The sequence below is a fragment of the Talpa occidentalis genome, unplaced genomic scaffold, assembly GCF_014898055.3.
Source record: "Talpa occidentalis isolate TD23 unplaced genomic scaffold, MPIMG_talOcc4v2.1 talOcc4.8, whole genome shotgun sequence".
Taxonomy (NCBI): Eukaryota; Metazoa; Chordata; class Mammalia; order Eulipotyphla; family Talpidae; genus Talpa; species Talpa occidentalis.
This window is the reverse complement of record NW_023605194.1, coordinates 58,852,472-58,876,167: the sequence shown is the minus strand read 5'-3', so window position 1 is coordinate 58,876,167 and position 23,696 is coordinate 58,852,472. Positions and strand designations below refer to the sequence as shown.

Below are 23,696 nucleotides of genomic sequence, written 5' to 3'. Positions count from 1 at the left end.
TTAATTGAGGTGTTATTTTTCATAATCTCATTTACTTGTAGAAAGACTATACATGTTAAGGAAAGTAATTTTCAAATATTTAGATATTTAAATTGTATATTAAAACCATGTAAAGGTTATTCTATGTGTAATTTAAATCAAAAGTGCTGGGCAAGTAGGACAAGCATAACATATCAAAATTCTTGTTAAAAATGATAGAAATATTCAAAAAATCAACATCCTGTTTGCTTTTTCTATCTCATGCCAACTGTGGGTTATTTGATTGTATGCAGTAGCTTGAATTTATTCACTTTTTATTCAAATTAGTTTTGTGAACACTGTCATGACTTTCCTTTCTTTACTGATTAACTTGTTTTATTCTGTTTATCTTTGATTCAAAGTTAACCTTAAATTTGTATGAAAGTATAGCAGATTAGACAGTCTGACTTCTAGAACTACTGAAGAGTTTTGTTTAGAGAACTTGTTCTTTATACATTTCATGCAAAATAGGAAATATTTTATGAGTAGTTACCAAACAAGAAATCTTTTACAGTTTGCCTCTATTTTATAATTCTGAATATTTCTCTTAACTAAAAAAGCCCAGTTAAAACCTCAATGTTAGCAATAAAAGTTGCCTTATAAGCATTTATTACATTATCCGTGACTTCTGATCCAACACTATTTCACATCAACATTTCTGATTTCTATGTGAAAATATGCTTTTATTCATGGCTAAAAAATATTAATATAAAAATCAATGCATTGATATGCCCCTTGCCTATTCAGACAATAAATCACAATTGCACATTTAATAACAAACTTTTCTACTTAGAAAAATATCTTGAATTTGGGATGAATTGTCTCAGGGGGATTGAAAACTATAGTATTTAAGAACTTGTAAAAAGTGCCCTTGTTTGTAAAACCCTGACTAGTTACAGAGGAGAACAGAGCAGTGCCTTCAATCACATGTGAAGAATGAAACAGAGAATGGGCATTTCCTCAAGGGCACATCCTACGTTGGCAGTTGAACACGAAACAGGAGACATTCTCCTGACATGTTGCCCTGCAGTGTTTACCGGAGAGAACATTCTCCTGACTTGAAGGGACTTCAGGTAACAATATGTGACCATATAACTTTAACAGTCATTTTATTTTTTTTATCTTTTTTTAAAAATTTATTTATACAAGCACTGGGTATAGTCAGAAGCACGGGAGGGTGAGAGGATTCACCAGAGCCAGAGCTGGGAGCAGAACAGGCAGACTGAGGAAATACACTGCTGAGGGGAGCAGCGGGCATGGCAGGAGAGGTCTGTGGCACCATGCGGGACCCTCGCCAGCAGCCGGGGATCAAACCGGCGCTGCAGAGGCTGCAGGCAGCTTCGCAGCCCAGCGCTCAACCGCTGCGTTACCAGGGGAGGCCCTTGACAGTCATTTTAAACTTATACTTGAGGTCTATAGTATGTCATTAACTGTCATCATCCACTATGCTTCTGTTTTCCCTTTAAAAATAGGAAAAATTGAAAAATTATTTTTCAGCTCATGGAAAACATACAAAACAAGAAAAAGAAGATGATGACTGCATCACTTCATTTTTTAAAGTGCCCATAATCCATGACACACTCATGGAATAATCTGTCTATTAATACTTCTTCCACAATTCAGACATTTTTTTGGCTATTTACAAAATTACAAATACTAGTATCTGAAAAGTGAAACCAACCAGATTTACCTTAATCCAGATGATTTTATTAAGCGTGGTTCACAGAAAGGGAAGCATGGAGTTAAGATGAAAGTTTGTATCTGATTTGAGTAAATGAACAGAGTATTATGTTGTGCTCTTTTAATTTTTAGTTTTAGTACACTAAAATTAATTTTTCTCCAAATATTCCAAAATCATTCAGAATTTAATCAAATGGGCCACATTAGAAAACTACGGCTTATAATGTCTAAATTTGTACTTCTAAACAATTAATAAAATAACATCAGGAAATAGGGCCTCCCTGGTGGCGCAGCGGTTGAGCGCTGGGTTGTGAAGCTGCCCGCAGCCTCTGCAGCGTCGGTTCGATCCCCGGCTGCTCCCCGGCCACCAGAGGAGGGTCCTGCATGGCGCGCAGACCTCTCCTGCGGCCCGCTGCTCCCCTCAGCAGTGTACTTCGGTCCTTCTGCCTGCTCTGCTCCCCGCTCTGGCTCTGGTGAATTCTCTCACCCTCCCGCGCTTCTGACTGTACCCAGTGCATGTATAAACAAAACAAACAAACAAATAAATAAATAAATAAACATGCCTCTATAAAATTAAAAAAAAAATAACATCAGGAAATAAATGAACAGGCTCTTCCCTCTCTCTCTGTAAATTACTCTTTGGCTCTCTGGGCAGCCATTCTTTAAATTTCTGAAGACTTGAAATATTCAGAGTACAGAGTAAATACCATTTATACATTTATACCATTTATAAATACTCTAATAGAAAACAAATAAAAAGCTAATTCTCAGAATTTCTTCATTGGTCATTTCTTCCCTTAGTTAAAATGGAATGTAGAGAGAATTATCTTTAATGCTTTGATAGAAGAGCAAAAGTTATCAATTATGTTGACACTCAGAGGAATGGATGCTTTCAGATATGGCAGCAGTATAGATTGCTGTTCAGTCTCAGTCCAGCTGTTGTCACAAAGGGAGCAGTAAAGAAAAGAAATAGCAATATATACCCTTATGCATTTACATTTCCCTCTCTTTGATTTTCACTAATTGTGTTAGGTGGAAACATGTGTTAGGTGGAAACATGAATTTGCTAGTAATTGCCTATATTTCATCTGCAAATATCATGCTTCACTTAGTTCAACTTAATAAATGGCTATGTTCATTGTTGAAATGTACCATAGAATGGAAAGTTCAAATGTCAGATAAAAAGTTCATCACACTAATCAGTGTAGCAGAAATAATATTAAAGAGAAAGAATGTGTAATTGAATTCTTTTGGATTAATCGCTTTTTACATATTGTGCCACTTCATGGGTATATATCCAAGAGAATGTACATTCTCTCAGGAAATGAATTAATACAATGAATGGAAATATCTACCTTTTCCTCTGGGAAGGAAAGACATTGGGTTACCATTATGGTAATAATTTTTTATCACTCTGCCTAGAGGGGTGGCCTCTATGAAGTCATTTCATGAGTGCCTATTACTGATGAGAACCCAGAAACTGCTTTGTATAGACTCCATAAAGTGGATCTACTTTGACTCAAGTCTAGTCTCTCTTCATCATGAATTTATACATATTATTATAAAACAGATTTTTCCTGATCCTTTATTTTTTAATTTTATTTTATATATCTTTTACATAATTTTTCATTTTTGCACAATGTATGTATTTTCATCTTGGTTATAGTCCCCATACAATTCCCACCCATCTGTTTTGATCCTACTCCCTTGTCCCTCCCCCCTGTAGTGTGTCTGGTTTATAGTTGCTTGTTGATTTTGATTTTTACTTTATTATAATTAGTCTTTTTACTGGTCCCTTATTTAGGTTTTTTAAATTCCTGCTATGAGTGAGACCATCTGGTATTTTTATTTCTGGCTTATTACACTGAGCATGATCCCTTTCAGCTCCATCCATGTTGCTGCAAATTACATGAGTTTATCTTTTTTGATTGCTGAGTAATAATATTCCATTATGTATATGCACCACATCTTTTTTATCCAGTCATCTATTTTTGGGCATTTAGGTTGTTTCCTATATAAATAGAGCTGCTCTAAACATAGGGGTGCAGGTACCCTTTTGAATTAATGTTTCTGTATCCTTTGGGTAAATACCTAGGAGTGGAATTGCTAGATTATATGGAAGCTCCATCTTTAGCAGATTGAGGAATTTCCACACAGCTCCCCATAGTGGTTGGACCAGTTTGTACTCCCACCAGCAGTGTAGGAGAGTTCTCTTTTCTCCTTAACCTCACCAACATTTGTTGTTGCTAGTTTTTTTAATATGTGCCATTCTCACTGGTGTGAGATGGTATCTCATGGTAGTTTTGATTTGCATTTCCCTGATTACAAGTGATATTGAACATTTTTTTCATATGCCTGTTGGCCATTTGCATTTCCTCTTTGGAGAAGTTTCTTTTTAGCTCTTCTGTCCATTTTTTGACAGGGTTATTTACTTTGTTTTTGTTGAGTCTCATCAGCTCTTTGTAGATTTTTGTGATAAGTCCTTTATCATTAGTGTTATGTGCAAAAGATTTCTCCCAATCGGTGGGGTGTCCCTTTGTTTTGGTTACTGTCTCTTTTGCTGTGCAGAAGCTCTTTAATTCAATGTAGTCCCAGCTGTTGATCTTTGCCTTCACTATCACTGTTTTGGGTGATGTGTCTTTAAAGATGTTACTGAGGTGTATGTCATACAGTGCTTTGCCTATATTTCCTTCTATATATTTCATGGTTTCAGGTCTTATGCCTAGTTCTTTAATCCATTTTGAGTTGGTTTTTGTGCATGGTGTGAGGCAGCAGTCAAGCTTCATTCTTTTGCATGTAGCAACCCAGTAAAATTATGACTTTTATGCTTTTCCCCCCTTTACCATTATTTTCTACATTGGAAGTGTCTAAAAAGCAGAGGTCATATTTTCTGTTTAGATCTATTCTCCACTATATACATGAATATATAGTAACATTTACTTTAATATTTAGAAAGACTATCAGTGTTTTAAAATTACTTATCTCAAATGATTTCCTTGATGCTTTATTTCATTGTGACATACAAATTGTTTCCTCTAATTGAACTTGCCTCATTTTTAAGATTTTATTTTGCCAAAGGAAAACGGGTTCACTTAGTTTCTGCCCATTTTTTGATCGCATTATTTATTTTCTTGTTGTTGAGCGATATGAGTTCTTGACAGAGTTTGGTTATTGTCCCTTATCAGATGTATGATGTGCAAAAATTCTCCCCCAATCAGTTTTGTTTGTTTGTTGTTTGTTCTTGTTTGTTCTTTTGTTTTAGTGATAAGTTTCTTTGCCCATGCAGAAACCTTTTAGTTTGCTGTAGTACTATCTGTTTTTGCTTTTGTTTAGGTCTCATTATATTTCGAAAACCAGGTTTTCTTTTAGCTTCACAGAGTTGTATTTTTAATTCTTTCCCCAAGTTTGGGAAGTTTTTCTCTATTATTTCTTTGAATAAGTCTTCCCGTTGCCCCATCTGCTTGATATCTATTATCTTTATTTTGTCTTCTTAATGCAGTCAGGTAGTTGTTACAGAGGTTCCTCCTTCCCCTCTCTTTCCTTCCTCTCATCCTCTTCTTCTGTCTCATTTCTCTCTTCTTGTATCTGGGTTCTTTGTGCATTACTATTTGCATGGTGACTGATTTAGTGCTCTGTTTGTTCTACTCTATTTCTGTAACTCACTCTAGAATTTGTAATCACATTTTTGATCTCTTTTCTTTCTGAAACTGTTGTTTTCTCATGTAAAGTTTTAAATTCTATCTTCTGTTTGTTACCTTTATTTCTGAGCCCATAAATTTGTTTTTCTAAATTTTGTTGCATTTCTTTGACTAGTTTTTCTGAGTTTTCTTCTATTACTTTCACTTATACTGCTGCATTTTCTTCTTTTAGAGTTCTCTTATTATAGTAATTTTGAGCTCTATACTGGTAGGGAGATAGGATCTTTTATTTCTTTGTAGATGTATTCTGGAGAGTTTTTCTCAGTGAGGATGTATTCCCTTGAGGTCATAAGTTGCCATATGTTACATTTTTTATCTCATTTTTTACATTTTTATTTTACTAATTTAAAATGCTCTATGAATTTTTAAAAATGTTTGTAGTAGTAGTATGTAGAAGTTGAACTACTTTTACTCTACCAACAGGTGATATTGTGGTTTGATTTCATTTGATTTGATTTTGTTTGTCTTTGCTGACTTCCATAAGCACTGAGACTTGTTTTTGCAATTGTTGAGTCAGCAAGGTTGGGACTAGGCTTTGAATGCTCTGATCATTGGTGGGAATGTGCTGGTGGGGACCCTGTCTGATGTTTTTGGCACCACCAGTCTCCATCTTGGGTATTCCATACTTCAGACTTGACTGTGAGCTGTCAGCTGTCACCAGTACAGTTAAGAGTGTCTTCTCTGTTCTTTTCCTTACTGTATACCTGGGCTGAGGTATACAACTTCATTATATGGGTTTTTTTTTTTCTCTTTAAGAATGTGTGCTTTCACTCTGTTTCCACTATCCCTTCCACAAGTTCCATGACTGAAACAGTAACCATGCCTTCTGTATCCCCTGCCCCAGGCTGTAGATTCCAGATGTTTCTGTTCACCCACCTTCTGTCTGTTGAAATGTGGATCTTTTCCAGATTCTCTTTTTGTGCAGTTTGTGCTGATCTCTGATGTCTAAAGGGTGTTTAGCAATGGGATTCTGATAGTGTAGTGACTCTCTTGTTTACTGTTAGATGTTCCTCTTGGAAGCAAAAAAGGAAAACTTTATTACCATCTTGGTCTGATTAGAATTTTCAAATACACATTTGCATACTAATTTAACATCTGTGCTCACTAGTCTGCAGAGTTCAGCCATTCAAAATATAATAGCTCTCAGTAAATATTTTGTTAAAGTAATTGTGTTATTATTAGTATAGTCGTGGACCATGTGAATTCCTAAGAATAATAAAGTATTTGAAAGATGTTTACCAAGGTGTTAATTTTAGATATGTGTTTTATTAACATATTAATACATTAATACCAAGGTGTTAATTCTTGGTATTTGTTATAGTATTTCTCTAATTTTTCCTTGTTTATATATTTTTGTAATATTAATAAATTTTTTCCTGTTGAAAGGTTGTGAAAGTTTACATGGATGAACATTTGAATGGCAATGGAAGGTTTTTGATGGAGCCATCTGCATGTGCACAGGGATAGAGAAAATTAATAGCTAGTGGATTTTAAGGAAATAGTTATCCTTTTCAAGTGCAGTAGAAATAGTCTTTATAGTACCTGGTTAGAGGTGGAGAATCTCAAACTCTAAATGAAAATGTATGACTTCCTTCCCTCTTTGTTCTTACCCTTTCTTTTTCCCTCTCTGGATGCTTTAGTTCTATAGCCAGCTTTCAAGGATTAGTTTTTAAGCTTTCTTTATCTAACGCTTAATTTGATTTAAGAGTTAGTGACACCACTCAGTGTTTCTCCTTATTTTAATTTCACGTAGTATGATCCCTTCCAGCTCCATGGATGTTGTTGAAGTGGCATGAGTTTCTTTTTGATTACTGAGTAATACTCCATTATTTATATAACTACATCTTCAGTGTTGATACCTGATGGGGGATTCCTAATGTTACCTCAATTAAAACAAAAAAAAACCCACTTTATTAAAAACAATAAATGAATGTGGGATATAGAGGGAAAAAAAGAAAATGTAGGAACTTATCTTTTTTGTGAGTACAACCTTTGTGCCCCCAAACAGATGAGTGGATCAAGAAGACATGGTATATATACACAATGGAATATTACATAACCATATTAGATAACCATATTAGATATTAGATAAACTCATATTAGATAAACTCATGCCATTTACAGCAACATGCGTAGAGCTAGAAGGGATAATGCTAAGTGAGATAAGTCAGAAGGAGAAAGATAAATACCCTGTTGTCTCACTAATATGTGGGATATAAAGTACCTAAACTAAGAGATAAAAACAAGCTTAAAAACTAGCTTTTGATAACTGACTACAGAATTGAAGCACCAAGGAGGGGAGTGCAGGGGAGGGCTAAGAACAAAGAGGGAACGAGACCAGTGGACTATGGTGGTGGATTATGGGATTTAGTGATGGACATGGTGGTGGACTATGGGATTTAGTGATGGACATGCTATGATGTAATACCTGATAGAGGTATCCAAATATTACTTCAATTAAAAATAAATTAAGAAAAAGAAAATGCATGCAGAATGTAATGTGAATTAGAAGAGGGAGGCAGTGCTATCAGAGAAATCAGTTATGAGGTCAGATCAGCATTTCAGGATATAGAGAGTGCTGAAACAAAGTCGATCTGTGGCTTTTGGGAATCCAAGGAAGGGTGGTTATGAGAGATAAAGGCAGAGGTAGCATCATTATGACCAAATATATGTAATGTTGGAGAGAAAAGAATATATAATCTTTTGAGTATAGGTAAGTGCTTGAATGGTGATATTCTTTTCTCAAGATAGGGAACCCAAGGAAAATGGTGATTCTTAGGTTCAAAGAAAGTAAGCCAGGTTTGAATTAGAGGTTGCAATGTAATTCCAGACATAGATATCCAGCAGGATAGGAATAAAGTGATTGAATTCTTGGAAATCATTAATGTAAAACTAATAGCTGATGATATCAGATTATATGACTTTTCCCAATAAGAGAAGTCAGAGCAATAAAAAGAATTACAAAAATAGAATTCAAGGGAAGCCTCTATATTTTAGTAAATGAGGAAAGAAATTTAGGAAAATTAATTGAGAAGGTGATATCAGAAAAGAATTGGGAGACTGATGTATTATAGACACTTAGGGAAGAAGGTTTGAAGAGAGACAGTGTATTATTTAAAAGTTTCACTTGCTTCCTAGATGTCAGTGGACCCTAAAGTGTTGATAATGATAATGATGTTTATGTTCATGCTATTTGCCATTTATTGGTGCTTATTCTTTGTCATGTTTGGTTAAGAGACATGTTTTTATTTGCATGTATCCGCTTTACACTTAGTATATGTATCTTATTAGAGTGTTGGGGAATGATTTCCTGACAAATAGGAAGTAGAGTAATTAATGGCCTGATACAGCTTTTTCTTTAAGAACACTTATTTGGGGCCTCCTTGGTGGCACAGGGGTTAAAGTCAGCACTATCAGGCTATTGCCAGCCACTGAAGCATGAGTTTGATTCCCAGCCAGTTTGCTAACCCACGTGGCACAGCAGACCTCTCCTGTCTCACCTGTTGCTCCCCTTAGCAGTGTGTTTTAGTAGATCTGCCTATTCTGCTCCCCATTCTGTCTCTGGTGAATCCTCTAACCCCCACCCCGACCCAAACACCTCTGGCACACCCCAATTCTTATATGCATAAATAAATACAAATAAATCTTAAAAAAAAAAATGACCACTTATTTGACCTGGGGACCAAACTTTCAAAAAGCAAAGATGAATTATCCACAAACTTTACAATTTTACTTCATAATCAATTTAAAATATACTTTCAGTTTTAGTAGGTCCTTGATACTTATCCTATTAAGTTTGAGTATCCTACTTGCCGCCTTTGAATTTGATATGGAATAGATTTATTTTGTTCTGTGTGAACCAATCTTAATTGTGGACACTAGACTTTTTACCCTTGCCTGAGGATGAAGTGATTCAACCCAAGGATTGCTGTAAATGTAAGCTGTTGGAGTGGTGTCAGGTTCCATGAAGCCTGGCACTGAGGGAAAGCTCAGACTGTTGACAGGTCATGTTGCTCTAGACTTGAAAAGGGAGAGCTCCTATTCAGACAGCTACTTTGCATGAACTATGTTGTACTTTGGTTTCAAGAACTCTGCATTTGTTCCCCTGAGATATCAATGTACTACAAAGTTTTCTCACCGTCATGAGATGCAAGAGAATTGCTTCAGAACGAGAAGAGTCAATGTAAACCCTTGTTATGGATTATTCAGAAACTGACAGTGACTCTACTTTGGGATACAGCGATGATGAAGATTCCAGTGATGAAGTTCAAGGAATATCAGAGTCAGTGCATAAAAACTGTATTTGCAAATTGTTTACTATATATTTTCATGATGTATAATTTCATTAAAGGGACTGTATAACTTAAAAAAATGCTTAAAAAAAGAACACTACTAAACTGCATAGCTTTGTACTTATTCATTAATCAAAGGCAAGTTCGTAAAATATCTGCTAATCTGCCAAACAAAAGCTACATCTGCAGTGCTACGTGTTTGTTAATTGTCCCAGTGAAAAACTAATACAAAGGTACAGAACTGGGTGAATATGAGTTTTTATTTTTAAAGAAAATGTGCATGTTGGACCTGGATGCTATGTAGATACATGTACATTTATTTGACTACAAAGAGCCAAACCTAGTGCTCTGAGCATTCTAAAGCAATGTGTTTGGTGAAAGTTTTTACTTATACAGATTGGATATTATATCTCTACATATAAATTTCTATTGTGAATGTTCTTTTTCAAAACCTTGTAGGTAGTCTTCTGTTAAAAATTATAAATACCTTGATCTAAGAATTAATGCACTCTCTCTCCCTTTGCCCTTTCTCCTTGTCTAAACCAGCACTGCAGGAAGCCCTTGCTAATTTGGCAGTTTTGTGTGAAATCAGTATCATAACAAGCTAGGTGTGAATAGATAGCTTCAATAGAAACAAGGAGTTACAAGGTCCTGTGCATTATATGAGTAACTGGTATAATATATATATATTATAAAAACTTACAGTCTACATAATATGTATTATATACTAATATTTTTGTATCTAAATCCAAATGACATTTGCTTTACCATGACCATCACTGTGTTGTCAGTTTATATTTTAATATTAGAAGTTTCTACCATTTCTCCTAAAGTAACGGAGTAAAAAATATAAATACTAGCTCAAAAATGTAAATACTGGCTCAGTACTTTGTGTCCTATGTAGACTTTCTGAGTGAACGGGGATGGCATTTCTAAATACCTACATAGTCAGGCCTAATGACATTAAAGTCATGTAATACAGAGTAAATGACAATGTAATAGCAACATGGGTTTGGCATTGTATGAGTCTGACATTAAATAACTTCCTATTGTTTCATACCACTGGACATAGCCATAGATCAGAATTCCAACCACTGAAGATTCAAAATGGTTTACTGAAACTACTTTATATTTGGGCCCCTATGAACATATTAATGCTGTTTTCAATAAGAAATACATGTTTTTATAATGATGGACAGAGAAACATTATAACAACTTCTCAGAAGTTGTATATCTTCAGAATGAATTTAGAATGGTTGTTAAAATCTGAGAGCAGAGTGTATAAACCATAGAACGTTGTGGAAAGAACATAAGCTTAGGGTCCAACTAGATCTGTGTTCAAATTTCAGGGCTGACTCACTAGTTATATCTGACTTTGGGTATTTTACCTAGCCTCTATCCCCATGTATAAATTTGGGATAAAATGCCCACCCCCTATATTATATATTGAATGTGTGAATTGCTTAATAAAGTTCCTGATACAGAACAGATGCTCAGTACATAGCAAATACTATAATCTATTCTTATGTTGTTTTCCCCCCACATTATTCAACTTTTCTGTTTTGATATGTGTTACTAAGGTTCTATGTCTGATTATAGGTGCTAAGTCTGATTGTGGGTGCTAAGTCTAATTATAGGCCACAGTTATAAATTTCCTTTCTAAAATATAATATTTTCAATTTCAATTGACGTTGTCAGTGATCCTATCTTTGATTTTTCTCCCCACCTACATTAAAAAGTATATATGTAGGGCCTCCTTGGTGGCGCAGGCAGTTGAGGGCAGTGCTGTGAGCCTCTCTGGTTCAATCCCCTACGGCCACGGAGCGGCCCACATGGTGCTACGGACCTCTGTCTTGCCCGCTGCTCCCCTCAGCAGTGTGTTTTGGTCATTCTGCCTGTTTTGTTCCCTGCTCTGTCTCTGGTGAATCCTCTCACCCTCCCGTATCTCTGGCCTGTATCCTGGTTCTTGTATAAATAAAATCTTAAAAAAAAAAAAGCATGTATTTTCTTTTTTGTTGTAAAGCAAATGAATTCATTTTTAAAGTTATACAACTTAGGTCAGATAATATAAAATTTTAAAACATCAGAAACTTATGATGCAAATTTATATACACAGAAAATATATTCACAATGAAGCATTGTTTTCTAAATATATTTTTAAATGCTTTGTGTGCAATTTCTATATTGTCTGGATGGAAATATATTTTAAGGAAAGGTAGATAGAATATGAGTTTGTTGAATACAATTGATGGGCAAGGGTTTTTTGTCATTTTTTTTTTAAAGATTTATTTATGCATACAAGAACTGGGGTACAGGCCAGAGGTGTGGAGGGTGAGAGGATTCACTAGAGACAGAGTGGGGAACAGAACAGGCAGACTGACTGCAATACACTGCTGACAGGAGCAGTGGGCAAGCTAGGAGATGTCTGCTGTGCCATGTGGGTCACCTCCCTGTCTGGGGATAGAACTCTTGCTGCAGTGGCTGTGGATTGCTTCATAGTGTTGCATCTTAACCCCTTGTGCCACCAGGGAGGCCCCTGGTTTTTTTTTTTTTAAGATTTATTTATTCATACATCCAAGAACAGGGTTACAGGCCAGGGGTGTATGTGTGTGTGTGTTGGGGGGCGGTGATGGGATTCACCAGTGACAGAGTGGGGAACAGAACAGGCAGATTGACTGAAATACACTGCTGAGGGGAACAGCAGGCAAGTCAGGAGAGGTCTGCTGCGCCATGTGGGTTGTTCCTTGGCTGGGGGTCAAACTCGTGCTGCAGTGGCTGTGGATAGCTTCATAGATTGCATCTTAACACCTTGAGCCCCCAGGGAGGCCCTGTTTTTGTTTTTTTTTTTAAACACTTGCAGCAATTTATAGTGGCCTAAACTTCCACGAGCTATCTCTTAATTCATTCACACAAGTTATAAAGGACCTGATGGGCATTACTGATGTCTTCTGCCTACTTCCCCAAAAAGTCCTGCTCCAAAATGATAATGGAATTGCAATATATTTCCTACTCCTAGACAATCATCACACTAGGCTGCACCTTGACAAGAACAGATGATTCAGTGTTGGTGAGAAGAATTAGTGGCATTACAGAGCAGAACCTGGCTCTCCACGTGCTGGCATTAGGATAGACTTTGTCTCATTTAATAGCACACAGTGAAAGGCATTCTTATATTCCCATTCTTACAGATGTGGAAACTGATACTTTCATGTAGCATGTAGTTGGTCTTAGAAAACCAAGATAGTGTTACCCCAAAGTCTGAACTTGGCTACATTATCCAAGGACTCAAAACTGGTGCCTGTGCCATTCCTGCACCACATTGCAGTAAGCGCTGCATGTTCTCCTGTGAGCCAGTCTTTAGGGAAGCAAAACTAGAACAGGCCCTCCCCTCAGGTAGTTTAATAGAAGGGACATAGAATCATTAGCCAATGACCCACAAATGAAAGCATATATTACAAACTGGGTTGCTTGGATAGAGATGTGTGGAGAGCCATGAGAACAAATAAATAGGATGGCATCCCTGAAGAAGGGGCACTTAGGCTGGCATTAAAGTAGCAGCCAGGGGCCACTAGGCAAGTAGTTGGAGAGGAACTTCTTAGATTTGGGGAAAGAATATTAAGAACTCATGACAGGGGCGAGGTGCTCTGTTCAGTCACTAAAAGGAGGCCACTTTGGCTGGAAGGGAGAATATGAGGAAGCACTAAGAGAATTATACTGGAAGTTGAGACTAATAAAAATTTTAGAATCAGAAAAGAACTTGTTATGGAAGTAGATTAAAAATACATAAAAATCAAGAACTTTTTTTTCTTTAATAACAAAATCCAGTGAGAAACAAGTGGAAGAGGAATGCCACTTAAAAGGAATTGAAAAAACGAAACACCTAAGAATACTTTTTTTAAAAAAAAGGTAGCACCCAAATGAAGAAAATTAAGAAAAGATATTTAAAGATATAAAACTAGATCTGAACAAGGGAAAAGTCATGCTGTATTCTTGAATGGAAAATTAATATCATCAGGAAGTTCTTCATCTTAAATGAATGACTGTAGTACAATTCTACTAGACTCCCAATGTGGATTCCCTTGGAATGAAAAAGTGAGTTTAAAGTCTGTATAAATATGAATGTTTAAGGATATCAGCAAGATACTTCTTCAAAAGAATTTAGTAAGGGGAAATTTGCTTTATCAAATACTAAATGCTAGTAGTGACTATAGAGCAATTGTAATTTTTTTCTTAGAAACAGTGAGTTTTATTATGAAGATTAAAATATAAATCATTTCACCTCACTTCAACCTTATTTTTATTATGTAAAGTAAAGCATACATACTGCATTTTGTGACAGCTTGTGGTTATATACAACAGGACTTAAATTCATGTTTTGCCATGATCCTGTTTTTTTGCATCTCCTATGTTTTCTAGTACAAAGTTGTACTTGGGATAGATGTGCAGCAGACAATTAACGAATTCATTTAAAAAAATCATTGTTTCTGTTTCTCTTCTGGATCAAGACATTCCAAATTTAAAATCTAGAGTGCTAATGCCTTTTTTATTTTTAGTGAAACTTATTAATTGTTGTGACTTTTGTGGTGGAGTAGATTGCTGATATTTTTTAATTAATTAATTAATTAAGTATTTTTTTGTGGGACCCTCGCTGGCGGCTGGGGAACAAACCGGCGCTGCAGAGGCTGCCGGCAGCCTCACAGCCCAGCGCTCAACCACTGCACCACCAGGGGAGGCCCAGTTTATTTTTTTTAATGAAGTAACATTGTTTTACATCCTTGTTTATATTTTGACAGTACAGGATTTCTCCTCTCTGCTTTGGTGACTGTAGCTCCCCTACTACCAAAGCACCCATGCGCTTCCACCATAGTCCATTGTGTTCTCCCCAGCCTACCATTACCTCTCTCCCACTCCCTCTCTAAGTGCTTCAGTTCTGTACCCAACTTTTCAATGGCAATGGTTGGTTTTTCAATGTTTATCTTTTTCTCACCTTTGGTTTCTTTATATTCTACATGTAAGTGACACCATCCGGTGTTTGTCTTTCTCTTTCTTGTTTATTTCACTTAGCACAATCCCTTCTAGCTTCATCCATGTTACAACAAATGGCATGAGTTTATCTTTTTTGATCACTGAGTAATATTCCAAAAATTTGTAATCTTAACAGCATGATAGAGCAACAGCAAAAGACAAGTTAATAGAAAAAAATAGTTCTGAAATGTAAGTGAGAAGTTAGTGTGTTAAAACAAAAATCTGTGAACATCCTTAAGATTTTAAAAGCACATTGTAGGGGCATATGGCTTTTTGATTATGATTTTAAAAATGTATTATTAACACTATTTTTCCTCTGTGCATATCATTATAAAGGATTTCAAACTTATATTTACCATTCCATTAGCATAGAAATTTTACTGCACTAGGGAAAGAGTAGATTTTTAAGGTATAATGTAGAAACTTTAGTGTTTCTGTGGCTGTGGTACTGTTAAAATTTTTGTAAGCTCAAAATAAACTGTGAATGTTAATTTATTGACTCTACCCATGAGCAGTGGATAAGATGAAGAGGTGATAGGGCAGATGTTTAAAGATATAAGTTTGGCTGATATCCCTGTACAAATTAGATGCTTCTAAAGAGACAATATGTATTTATTTCAGTTGGTGTCTAATGTTTGTCAAAAGCTCTTGAACTATAAACTCCAGTATAGATGAATAACTGTAGGTTATAAATTGCAAAAAGATTAACCACATAAAAACAGGGTCTCTAAAGTAAGAAAATAATTAAAACAGATCCATTGTTCTCAAAGTTATAATGATAAATTAATATACCCATGGATTAGATGCTTAAGTTCCATAACTATTTCTTCAGTTCTTTTAAAACCTTCCATCTCTTTATATTCATTACTATCTTTATCATTATCTGATAAATCCATTAATTCCCCAAAGAGTACAGGGAATGATGATATATAATTTTGTTTCACTTGTGTAGGTGAAACTTTGAAAATTAAAACTATTGGGTTACAACTGTAGGATTTATAGGATTAATAACTATAAAAGCCAAAGAAATTTGAAAAGCCAAAGAAATTTGAAACACGAACAAAGCTTAAACTTGGATTACCCAGAAGAGTATACTGTTTCCTGAATTCATCACAATAAACAATTTCCTTTGATATTAAAGGTTATTTTGCTTCACTGTCTCTTTTTCATATAGGGAGGATGTGAGGACAGCAAACGTAATTGCTGCAGAAGCTGTAACCTGCCTTGTGATCGACCGAGAGTAAGTCCATTGTTTCATTATGCATATTGCACACTTCAGTCAATGACAGGCATAAGTTTCTGGAATTAGACACCATTGCATGAAGTGAATTCTATACTTGATTCGTATTCTTTATTGTTCTTGATAGTGGTTGACTCTGCCATTCTAGCTTTGCAATCTTCAGCAAGGTATTTAACCATGATGACCTTCACCTCAGTTTGCTCATTTGTAATTGAAGGATAATATAAAATTGTAGGGCTATATGAGGATTAATGAGGATTAATGACACCTTTGAGAAAAGCACATTACCAAGATTTATTTATTTTTTTTAACTCCGGAGGTATGCTCAGGGTGATAGTGATAAAAAAAAGGAAATGGATTATTTCTTGATTATGTTTTAGTTATTTCCTCTATTCTTCAACCTTCAGACTTCTACATAGAATATTCATGTAAGGAGGGCACTTTTGGAGAATGCATGAGACATGGACATAAGCAAATATTTTGGGCCATTGTAGGTTTCTTTAGTGATGACTAACCCTAATCCTTCTCGTCTTTACGGCTTACTATTCTCATTTCCTGAAACTTTATAGGTTAAACTGCAAATACCAGATTAGTGAGTCTCCAAGAGCAAATTTAAAATAAATATGTAGTTTATGGACACTTTCCACCATATTTTTTCTCATTGCAGTGTTTATGGATAATTTTATCAGAAAAATCAAGTGTGTGATCCAGGAGAAGAATGTAAAAATTCACTTTAGAAACATCATTGGAGCTACAGTAGTCTGTGAGTGTCAGTGTGGAATGAAACTAATAGGGCAGATATGACCATCCAGAATGATGGCAAACTGCCTGGAAGGGAAATAGGTCATTCCACTAAAGAGGAGAGTGAAACTGATAGACATTTAACTTGATAGGTTTGTTGGTAAAAGATAAAACCTACATTAACCTAATCAAAGAAATGAGATGATTGGGAATTTGTGGCTTTATCTTGTTCAACTACTTCATTTAGTTTACTGAGGCCCTGAGAGATGAAGAAGCATCAATTAACATCAAACACACATACTTTGTTCTTTGTTCTAAATTTCTCTTTTTTTTTCAAACTTAGTGAAATGGGAGGATATAGGCTTTATCAGATAATGCTCAGTTCTTGCATCTTGATTGCAGCATGATATAAGAATATGAGCAAATTCCTTAAAATTTAAGTCACACTTTCCCTATCTGCAAAATGGGATATTACTCAAATTGTAAAACTGGTTTGAACGTCAAGCAATCTAACAATATAAAGGATCACAGTCAGCACAGTTGTGTAGTAAGCACTCAATAAATGTGCCCTTCTCTTAAATTTTTTTTCTCTAACCAACTTGTTTATCTTCAGGAATAAATACAGAGAGGATACTGTGAGAGAGCCTAGATAATAAATGTAGAGGAGGCAGCTGTAGTCAGTGTCAGTACTTTCATGAGAAAAGTTGGGCTTCCCACCAAATGTTGAATTTAAAGCTTAAAAAGAAAAAAAAAATGTAACTGAGGGATCTTGTCAAGAGTCTGTTGCTAGTACCTAATTTATGGCCAATTAGGAAAGCACCAGGGCTTCATCCCATGCAAACAGATGGTAGACATTAGAACTGTCATCAAACGGAGCCCCTTTCACAAATTTACAAGCAAGGTACCATGTTACATAAGCCAGTGATTATGTTTTAACATTCCAGAGGGAAAGCAGACTATTATTATAATTAATCATGTATGTCAGAAAAAAATTTTAAAAGATATTCATTGACAAACTAGAAAATGATGAACAGATACATGGTTTCCTCATAAAGCATCCTCTGAGAATGGGTTTCTTGCAGCTTAATCATTATCTTAGTAACTATGTGCAGTGATTCCAAAATTTGTTGAAATAGACTGAAAATAATGTTACTCTAATAGAACAGTGTATTTCCATTAATATAGTTTTTGGATATATAAAAAACAACTAGGTATCTGAAGTATGTCTTATTTTGGAATCTATAAAATAAATAAATATAAAAGTAAATTCATTATTGTGTTCTGTGATCAGTTACAACATGAGAAGTTATTTTTTTTTAACATGAGAAGTTATTGATGAAGCTAGAAGTTCAAGAAAGGAAAATCATTTTTTGAAAGGTTGAGATCATAATTAAAGACAGTAACATAACTTCTAGTAATATTTACGAAGCCACATATTTCCCCCCCAGGGAATTAAGATCTAAGTTAGAATCCTAACTGATTTACTGTGTAACTGCCAAGATGTGGCCTTACTGGTAGTGAAAATTGAAACATTTTTATACTGATTGGTAAATAGCAGTAATCTGAGCACTTTGTGTGTCTCTCCCCATCCCCCTGCTGTTCTGGTCATCAGTGACACCCAATCATATTGTCGAGCCAATTGTGTTATTGAGACGAAATCTAGGGGCTGGAGACCACAATCTAACTTAGAGGAAGTTCAGAGTAATGTAAATGATGAGAAGTATGTCAAATATCAGATCATAAAAGATTGTAAATGGCTATCCTAGGGATGATGGGGTGGTTATGTTTCAAGTTAGCATTTTAGAGCTACAGTTGCTTCTTGTATAGTAGCAGTGTCCCTTCTATATATTTAAAAGACTAGCAAGACTCTAGCCACTAAGCTAATTATTAGGAAGCAACTCCTAAGGCTAAGGCTGGTTTCAAAGCCCATAAAAAGTAAGAGTATTAAACAGGCTACCAAGAAAAATTGTACATGCAGAAAAAAGTCACTGGAAGTGGTAAACTGAAAACAATGTCTAAACTGGAGTCTAAACAGTAAAGCCATGCTGGGAAATTTTGACATTTGTTCATTAAGAAAGTTAGTATCTGTTGCCTGTGTCCTGTGTCTGTTACTTGGACGACTGAAATGGGCAAAATACAAATTCAAAATAGGTTTGAACAGTGCATATATAGGATCAACACAATTAGTGAAAAATCTGTGTCTGTACTATTAAAATGATTTATTATTGTTTCTTTACCAGAGCCAATAGCAAAACCTCATGTCTTTCTAGTCACCCTGCCCTCTCTATGGCATCTCTTTCTAGTCTAGTTTCTCTTTCTATGTCATATCTGCATCAGTCTCCAGGTCAGCACTTCCAACCTTGGCCATCCTTCCAATTGCCGTGCCTGTTCAGGTGTTCAACTCCAAGGTTGAAGAAAAACCAAAAAACATATTTAAAAAAGTATTAAAGCCCCCGAATTCATTCTGTTCTAATTAAATCAAATGGTGGATCCACCAGGCAGGAGAATTGGTAGCTGTTTATGTCAGGACTCCACATGTCAGAAGAGATAGAAATATTTGGAGAAAATAGTATTCAATTTCTCTCAGGGTTGGTGCTCCAGGTTCTCATAAGCAATATGGCTGGGGGTGGGGTGGGTAGGGTGAAGTTCACCAAGTCACATGCTCAAGAAAAACTAAATTATCACTAAACTGCTTAAGGTTGTAATGGTAGGAGTTTTTCTAAACAACGTTTGCAGGTGTGAAGCTTTTAGGTTATGAATTAAACCAGGGGTAGCAAACTATATTGTATAAGGGGTCAGAGAGTAAATAGTTTATACTTTATAGAACCAAATGGTTTCTTTGAAACTGCACAAATCTTTGTGCATTTTTTACTCCCTCCATTAAAAATGTAAATATTCTTAGATAATGGTTATACAGACATTGGGGTAAATTTGGCCTAGGTCCCATAGTGGGACCTAGTTTGCTCATTCCTGAATTAACAATATTAGAGTTGAGTTCTCCCCCTAATGGTCCTATTTTGACACTTCCCCATGCTTCCTTATCTTTTTTTCTGATAACCTTTCCTCAGTTCCCTGGTACTCTTCACTTCACTGTTTTGCAGGCAATACCCTTTCCCATTATCCCATCACACACTATCACACATCCTCCCCTCCACCCCAGCATATGCACCCCCACCCTTTTCTTTGTTTTTGATCTCTGTGCATCTTAATTCACAATTCTTAATTGCATTCTCTAGGAATTCACTCCAGACTTTGCATTAATTTGTTAATAACTAATTGGAGATTAAGATGATTTTCTGCAAGAGTTATTTACATTTCCATGACCTATGCTTGAAGAGTAAACATTCATGACAATCCAAAGAATTTTAGAATATCACGTGTGAGGGCCTCCCCTGGTGGCACAGCGGTTGAGCACTGGGCTGCGACGCTGCCTGCAGCCTCTGCAGCACCGGTTCGATCCCCATCCACCAGCGAGGGTCCCACTTGGTGCAACAGACCTCTCCTGCCATGCCCACTGCTCCCCTCAGCAGTGTATTTCATCAGTCTGCCTGTTCTCTTCCCCGCTCTGGCTCTGGTGAATCTTCTCACCCTCCCATGCTTCTGACTGTACCCAGTGCTTATATAAATAAATAAATAAATAAATCTTTTTTTTTTTTTAAAAAAAAAAAAGAATATCACATGTGAAAGAGGAAGGTGAGGAGGGGCAAGACTTGGGGACAAGAGAACCTTCAGGTACAGTTCTAACCCGATGGACCAGGTCAGTTTCATGATCTTTGTTCCACCTAGGTCACCTGTGTCCTTGTTTGTATATAGCTTGCCTATCCGTGTCCACGTGATAAGACTATAGGGATACCACATGTCACATTGCCTGTAATCATACTGCTTAAATGATAGGGTGATAAATCAGAAATATTTTTCAGCCTCAATCTTTTCCTACAACCTGAGTCTTTTCCTACAACCTATTTTGGTTCATTTTCCAGAATGAAATCTGGGGTGATGAGAGGATATTAGCAGGATGTTCACAAGATAACAAATATATCTTTCTAGAATGGTGTATTCTTCAATCATATGGGCTTATATTTTTAATAGAGATGTTATTGATTAGTGTGCTTGACAAAAAAAAAATACTAAGCTGGAGAGATAAAATTCAGAAGCTTAAAAGAGAGACAGTAATCTGTTGGTTCAATTTAATGATATGAATTGAATTATAGCTTAGCAGAGCAAGCATGATCTAGCTACAAAACAAGCACAGGTCTACCAGAAGGGGAGTATAGTCAGAGACAATATTAGTTGTTTAAAGTCATACATAGAGGTGGGTGGACAGTTATTTATCAAAAGTGGCCATTTCAGTGCTTTACAGTGGTAGATCCTCCTATTGCTACCAGGCCTCGTGGAAATGATATAAAGTGTTCATCACTAGAAAGTTCATTGAAAATACCTAGTCTCTTGCTTCACCAATTTGAACTTACTGGTTACCTGCCATACATTAGCCACCCAGATATCTAGTATTTGAGGGACAGAAAGGCAAATGTAGAAATACTGTACTACTTATATACTATACTACTCTACAGTAGTGTGGCTAATTCCCAGCTTTTAATCTGTTAAATCCCCCTTCACCCAAGGAAGCCACCAAAGTTCTAACAGTACATTTTGGGAACCTTTGACTCCATTCAGAATAAAAGAATTCCAATATGCTGGTGGGACATTAATCAAAATCTAGCAAATTTTTTTTTGTTCTTAAAAACATTGAAAAATATTGATGGTGATTGAATTTGTCAGGAAGTCATTGCACCATCTATAAGTGTGATCTTGTAGATTATGGCTTTGCAAACCTTTCCAATATAGGACAAAATAGTAAATATTTTCAGTTTTGTGGGCCCTATATATATTTCTGACCCCAAAACTTAATTCTGCCATTTGACCAATATCTGAAAACCCCCATTAAAAATCACCTTTATTTAATAAACAAAGAAAATGAGGCCCAGAAGAGTCGGGTATATTCAAAATCACACTATCCCATTAAAGAATTAATCAAGATGCATGTTTTAGCATTCTAGTGCATTGTGTTTAATAGACTTTTAGAACTAAACGAGATTTTTAAAAAAGATTTATTTATGTATACAAGAACTGGGGTACCGGCTAAGGGTGTGAGGGTGAGAGAATTCACCAGAGACAGAGTAGGGAGTAGAACAGGCGGATTTGACTGAAATACACTGCTGAGGGGAGCAGCAGACGAAGCAGGAGAGGTCTGCTGTGCCATATGGGTCACCTCCCTGGTCTGGGATCGAACTTGTGCTGCAGTGGCTGCGGAGAGCTTTGTAGTCTGAAAGTTAACCCCTTGCTCCACCAGGGAGCCCCCTAAATGAGATTTTTTTAAACATTTAACTGTTTCTCCTGTTTCTTTTCATTTTTTTTTATTGGTTTGCAACACTGCAGAGGTTTCAAGTTTACAGTATCTTATCTCACCAACTATAAATACTATATCTACCATCAAATGATTAGTTACTATCCACAACCAACCAGTTGACCTCCTTTTCCTATTCTACTGTCCTCTCCCCCCCCCAGTAACCATCATTCTGTTGTCAGAGTCTAAAGGTTTGCTTTTGTTTTGTTTGTGTCATTACTTTACATTCCGCAAAAGAGATCAAAGGGTATTTGTCTTTCTCCTTATTTCACTTAGCATAATTCTGTAAGGTTCGACTATGTTGTCATAAATAGCAACATTTCACCCTTTATTTTTAATAGCTGAGTGGTATTCCACTTTATGTGTATATTTATGTGTGTTTGTGTGTACCTCACATATTTTTCATCCAATCATTTACACATGGACATATATGTTGATTCCATGTCTTGGCTATTCTGAGTAGTGCTGCTCTGAATATAGGGATCCATATATCTTTTTAAATTAGTGTTTCCATATTTTTTGGATTGCTAGGTAATATAGTAGTTCTATTTTAATTGTTTTTAGAAACTTCCATGCTGTTTTTCACAGTAGTTACACAATTCTACATTCTCACCAGCAGTGCACAGGAGTTCTTTTAGTCCACATCCTGGCCAACACTTACTATTTCTTATCATTTTGCTAATAGTCTTCTAACAGGTGTGAGATGAGATTTTGTTGTAGCTTTAGTATGTATTTCCCTAATTATAGGCAATGAAGAACATCTTTTCATGTGTCTGTTGATTTTGTGTGCCTATGATTTCTTAGGTTAAATGCCTATTTAGATCTTCTGCACATTTTTTAATCTGGTGGTATGTTATTCTGTCGTTATGTATTTTGTTTATGTATTTTGAATTTTAACCCCATCGTCTGATATGTAGTTTGTAAATATCTTCATCACTAACTGAATGATATCTTGAAAAGCATTTCTTCTAAGTCCTCTAGTTTAGAAATGAGAAAGGTGAGTCCCAGAGGGAATATGAATTGTGTAAGCTCTTTAGTGCCAAGGATGGGGTTACAAACAGGTGTAAGTTGAAATGTCTTCTAATTTATTTCACTTAACATGGTCTCAGCAGGTCTTCTGACATCTGCTTCAGTGCTTTTCACCTCAATCATCTATTTCTTAAATTACCAAAATAGGATGCATTTTTCTAATTCAATAAACATATATGGACTATCCACTGTTTGCTAAGCCCTAGGTTAAGTGCTATGATAAAGAGAAATGTACAAAAATAGCTTACTTTAGGAAGCTTTGAATCATGAAAATGGAAAACTAACACAGTGATATAGAAAAATTCACATGAAGAATTGATGCTTAATGAATTGAGCTAAAATAATTTATATTGAATTACTTCTGAAAATAAATTATTACTTCTAAGAAAAAGATTAATGGGTAAACTCTTTGAGTTCAAAATTACTCTCCAAATGCATTCCAGTCTCACTATATTAAATCTCCAACATCCTCACTAAATATTTGCAATTACTGAATTAAAGTTGAAATGTTATAAGTTTAGTCAATTTCATCAAAATGAGAAAAGGGTCTCTACTCACCCTCCTGACTT

At 35.7% G+C, this 23,696-nt stretch overlaps 1 protein-coding gene across 3 annotated transcripts in view; it reads left to right on the top strand.

Moving 5' to 3' along the window:
• Window positions 1-23,696, top strand: part of PRKG1 (protein kinase cGMP-dependent 1) — a 1,331,556-nt gene that overhangs the window by 1,167,876 nt on the left and 139,984 nt on the right. For all 3 annotated transcript variants that reach the window (XM_054690463.1, XM_054690462.1, XM_054690464.1), the window contains one exon: window positions 15,888-15,953. In XM_054690463.1, coding sequence (XP_054546438.1) covers window positions 15,888-15,953 — 66 coding nt within the window. The remainder of the gene's footprint in view (window positions 1-15,887; window positions 15,954-23,696) is intronic.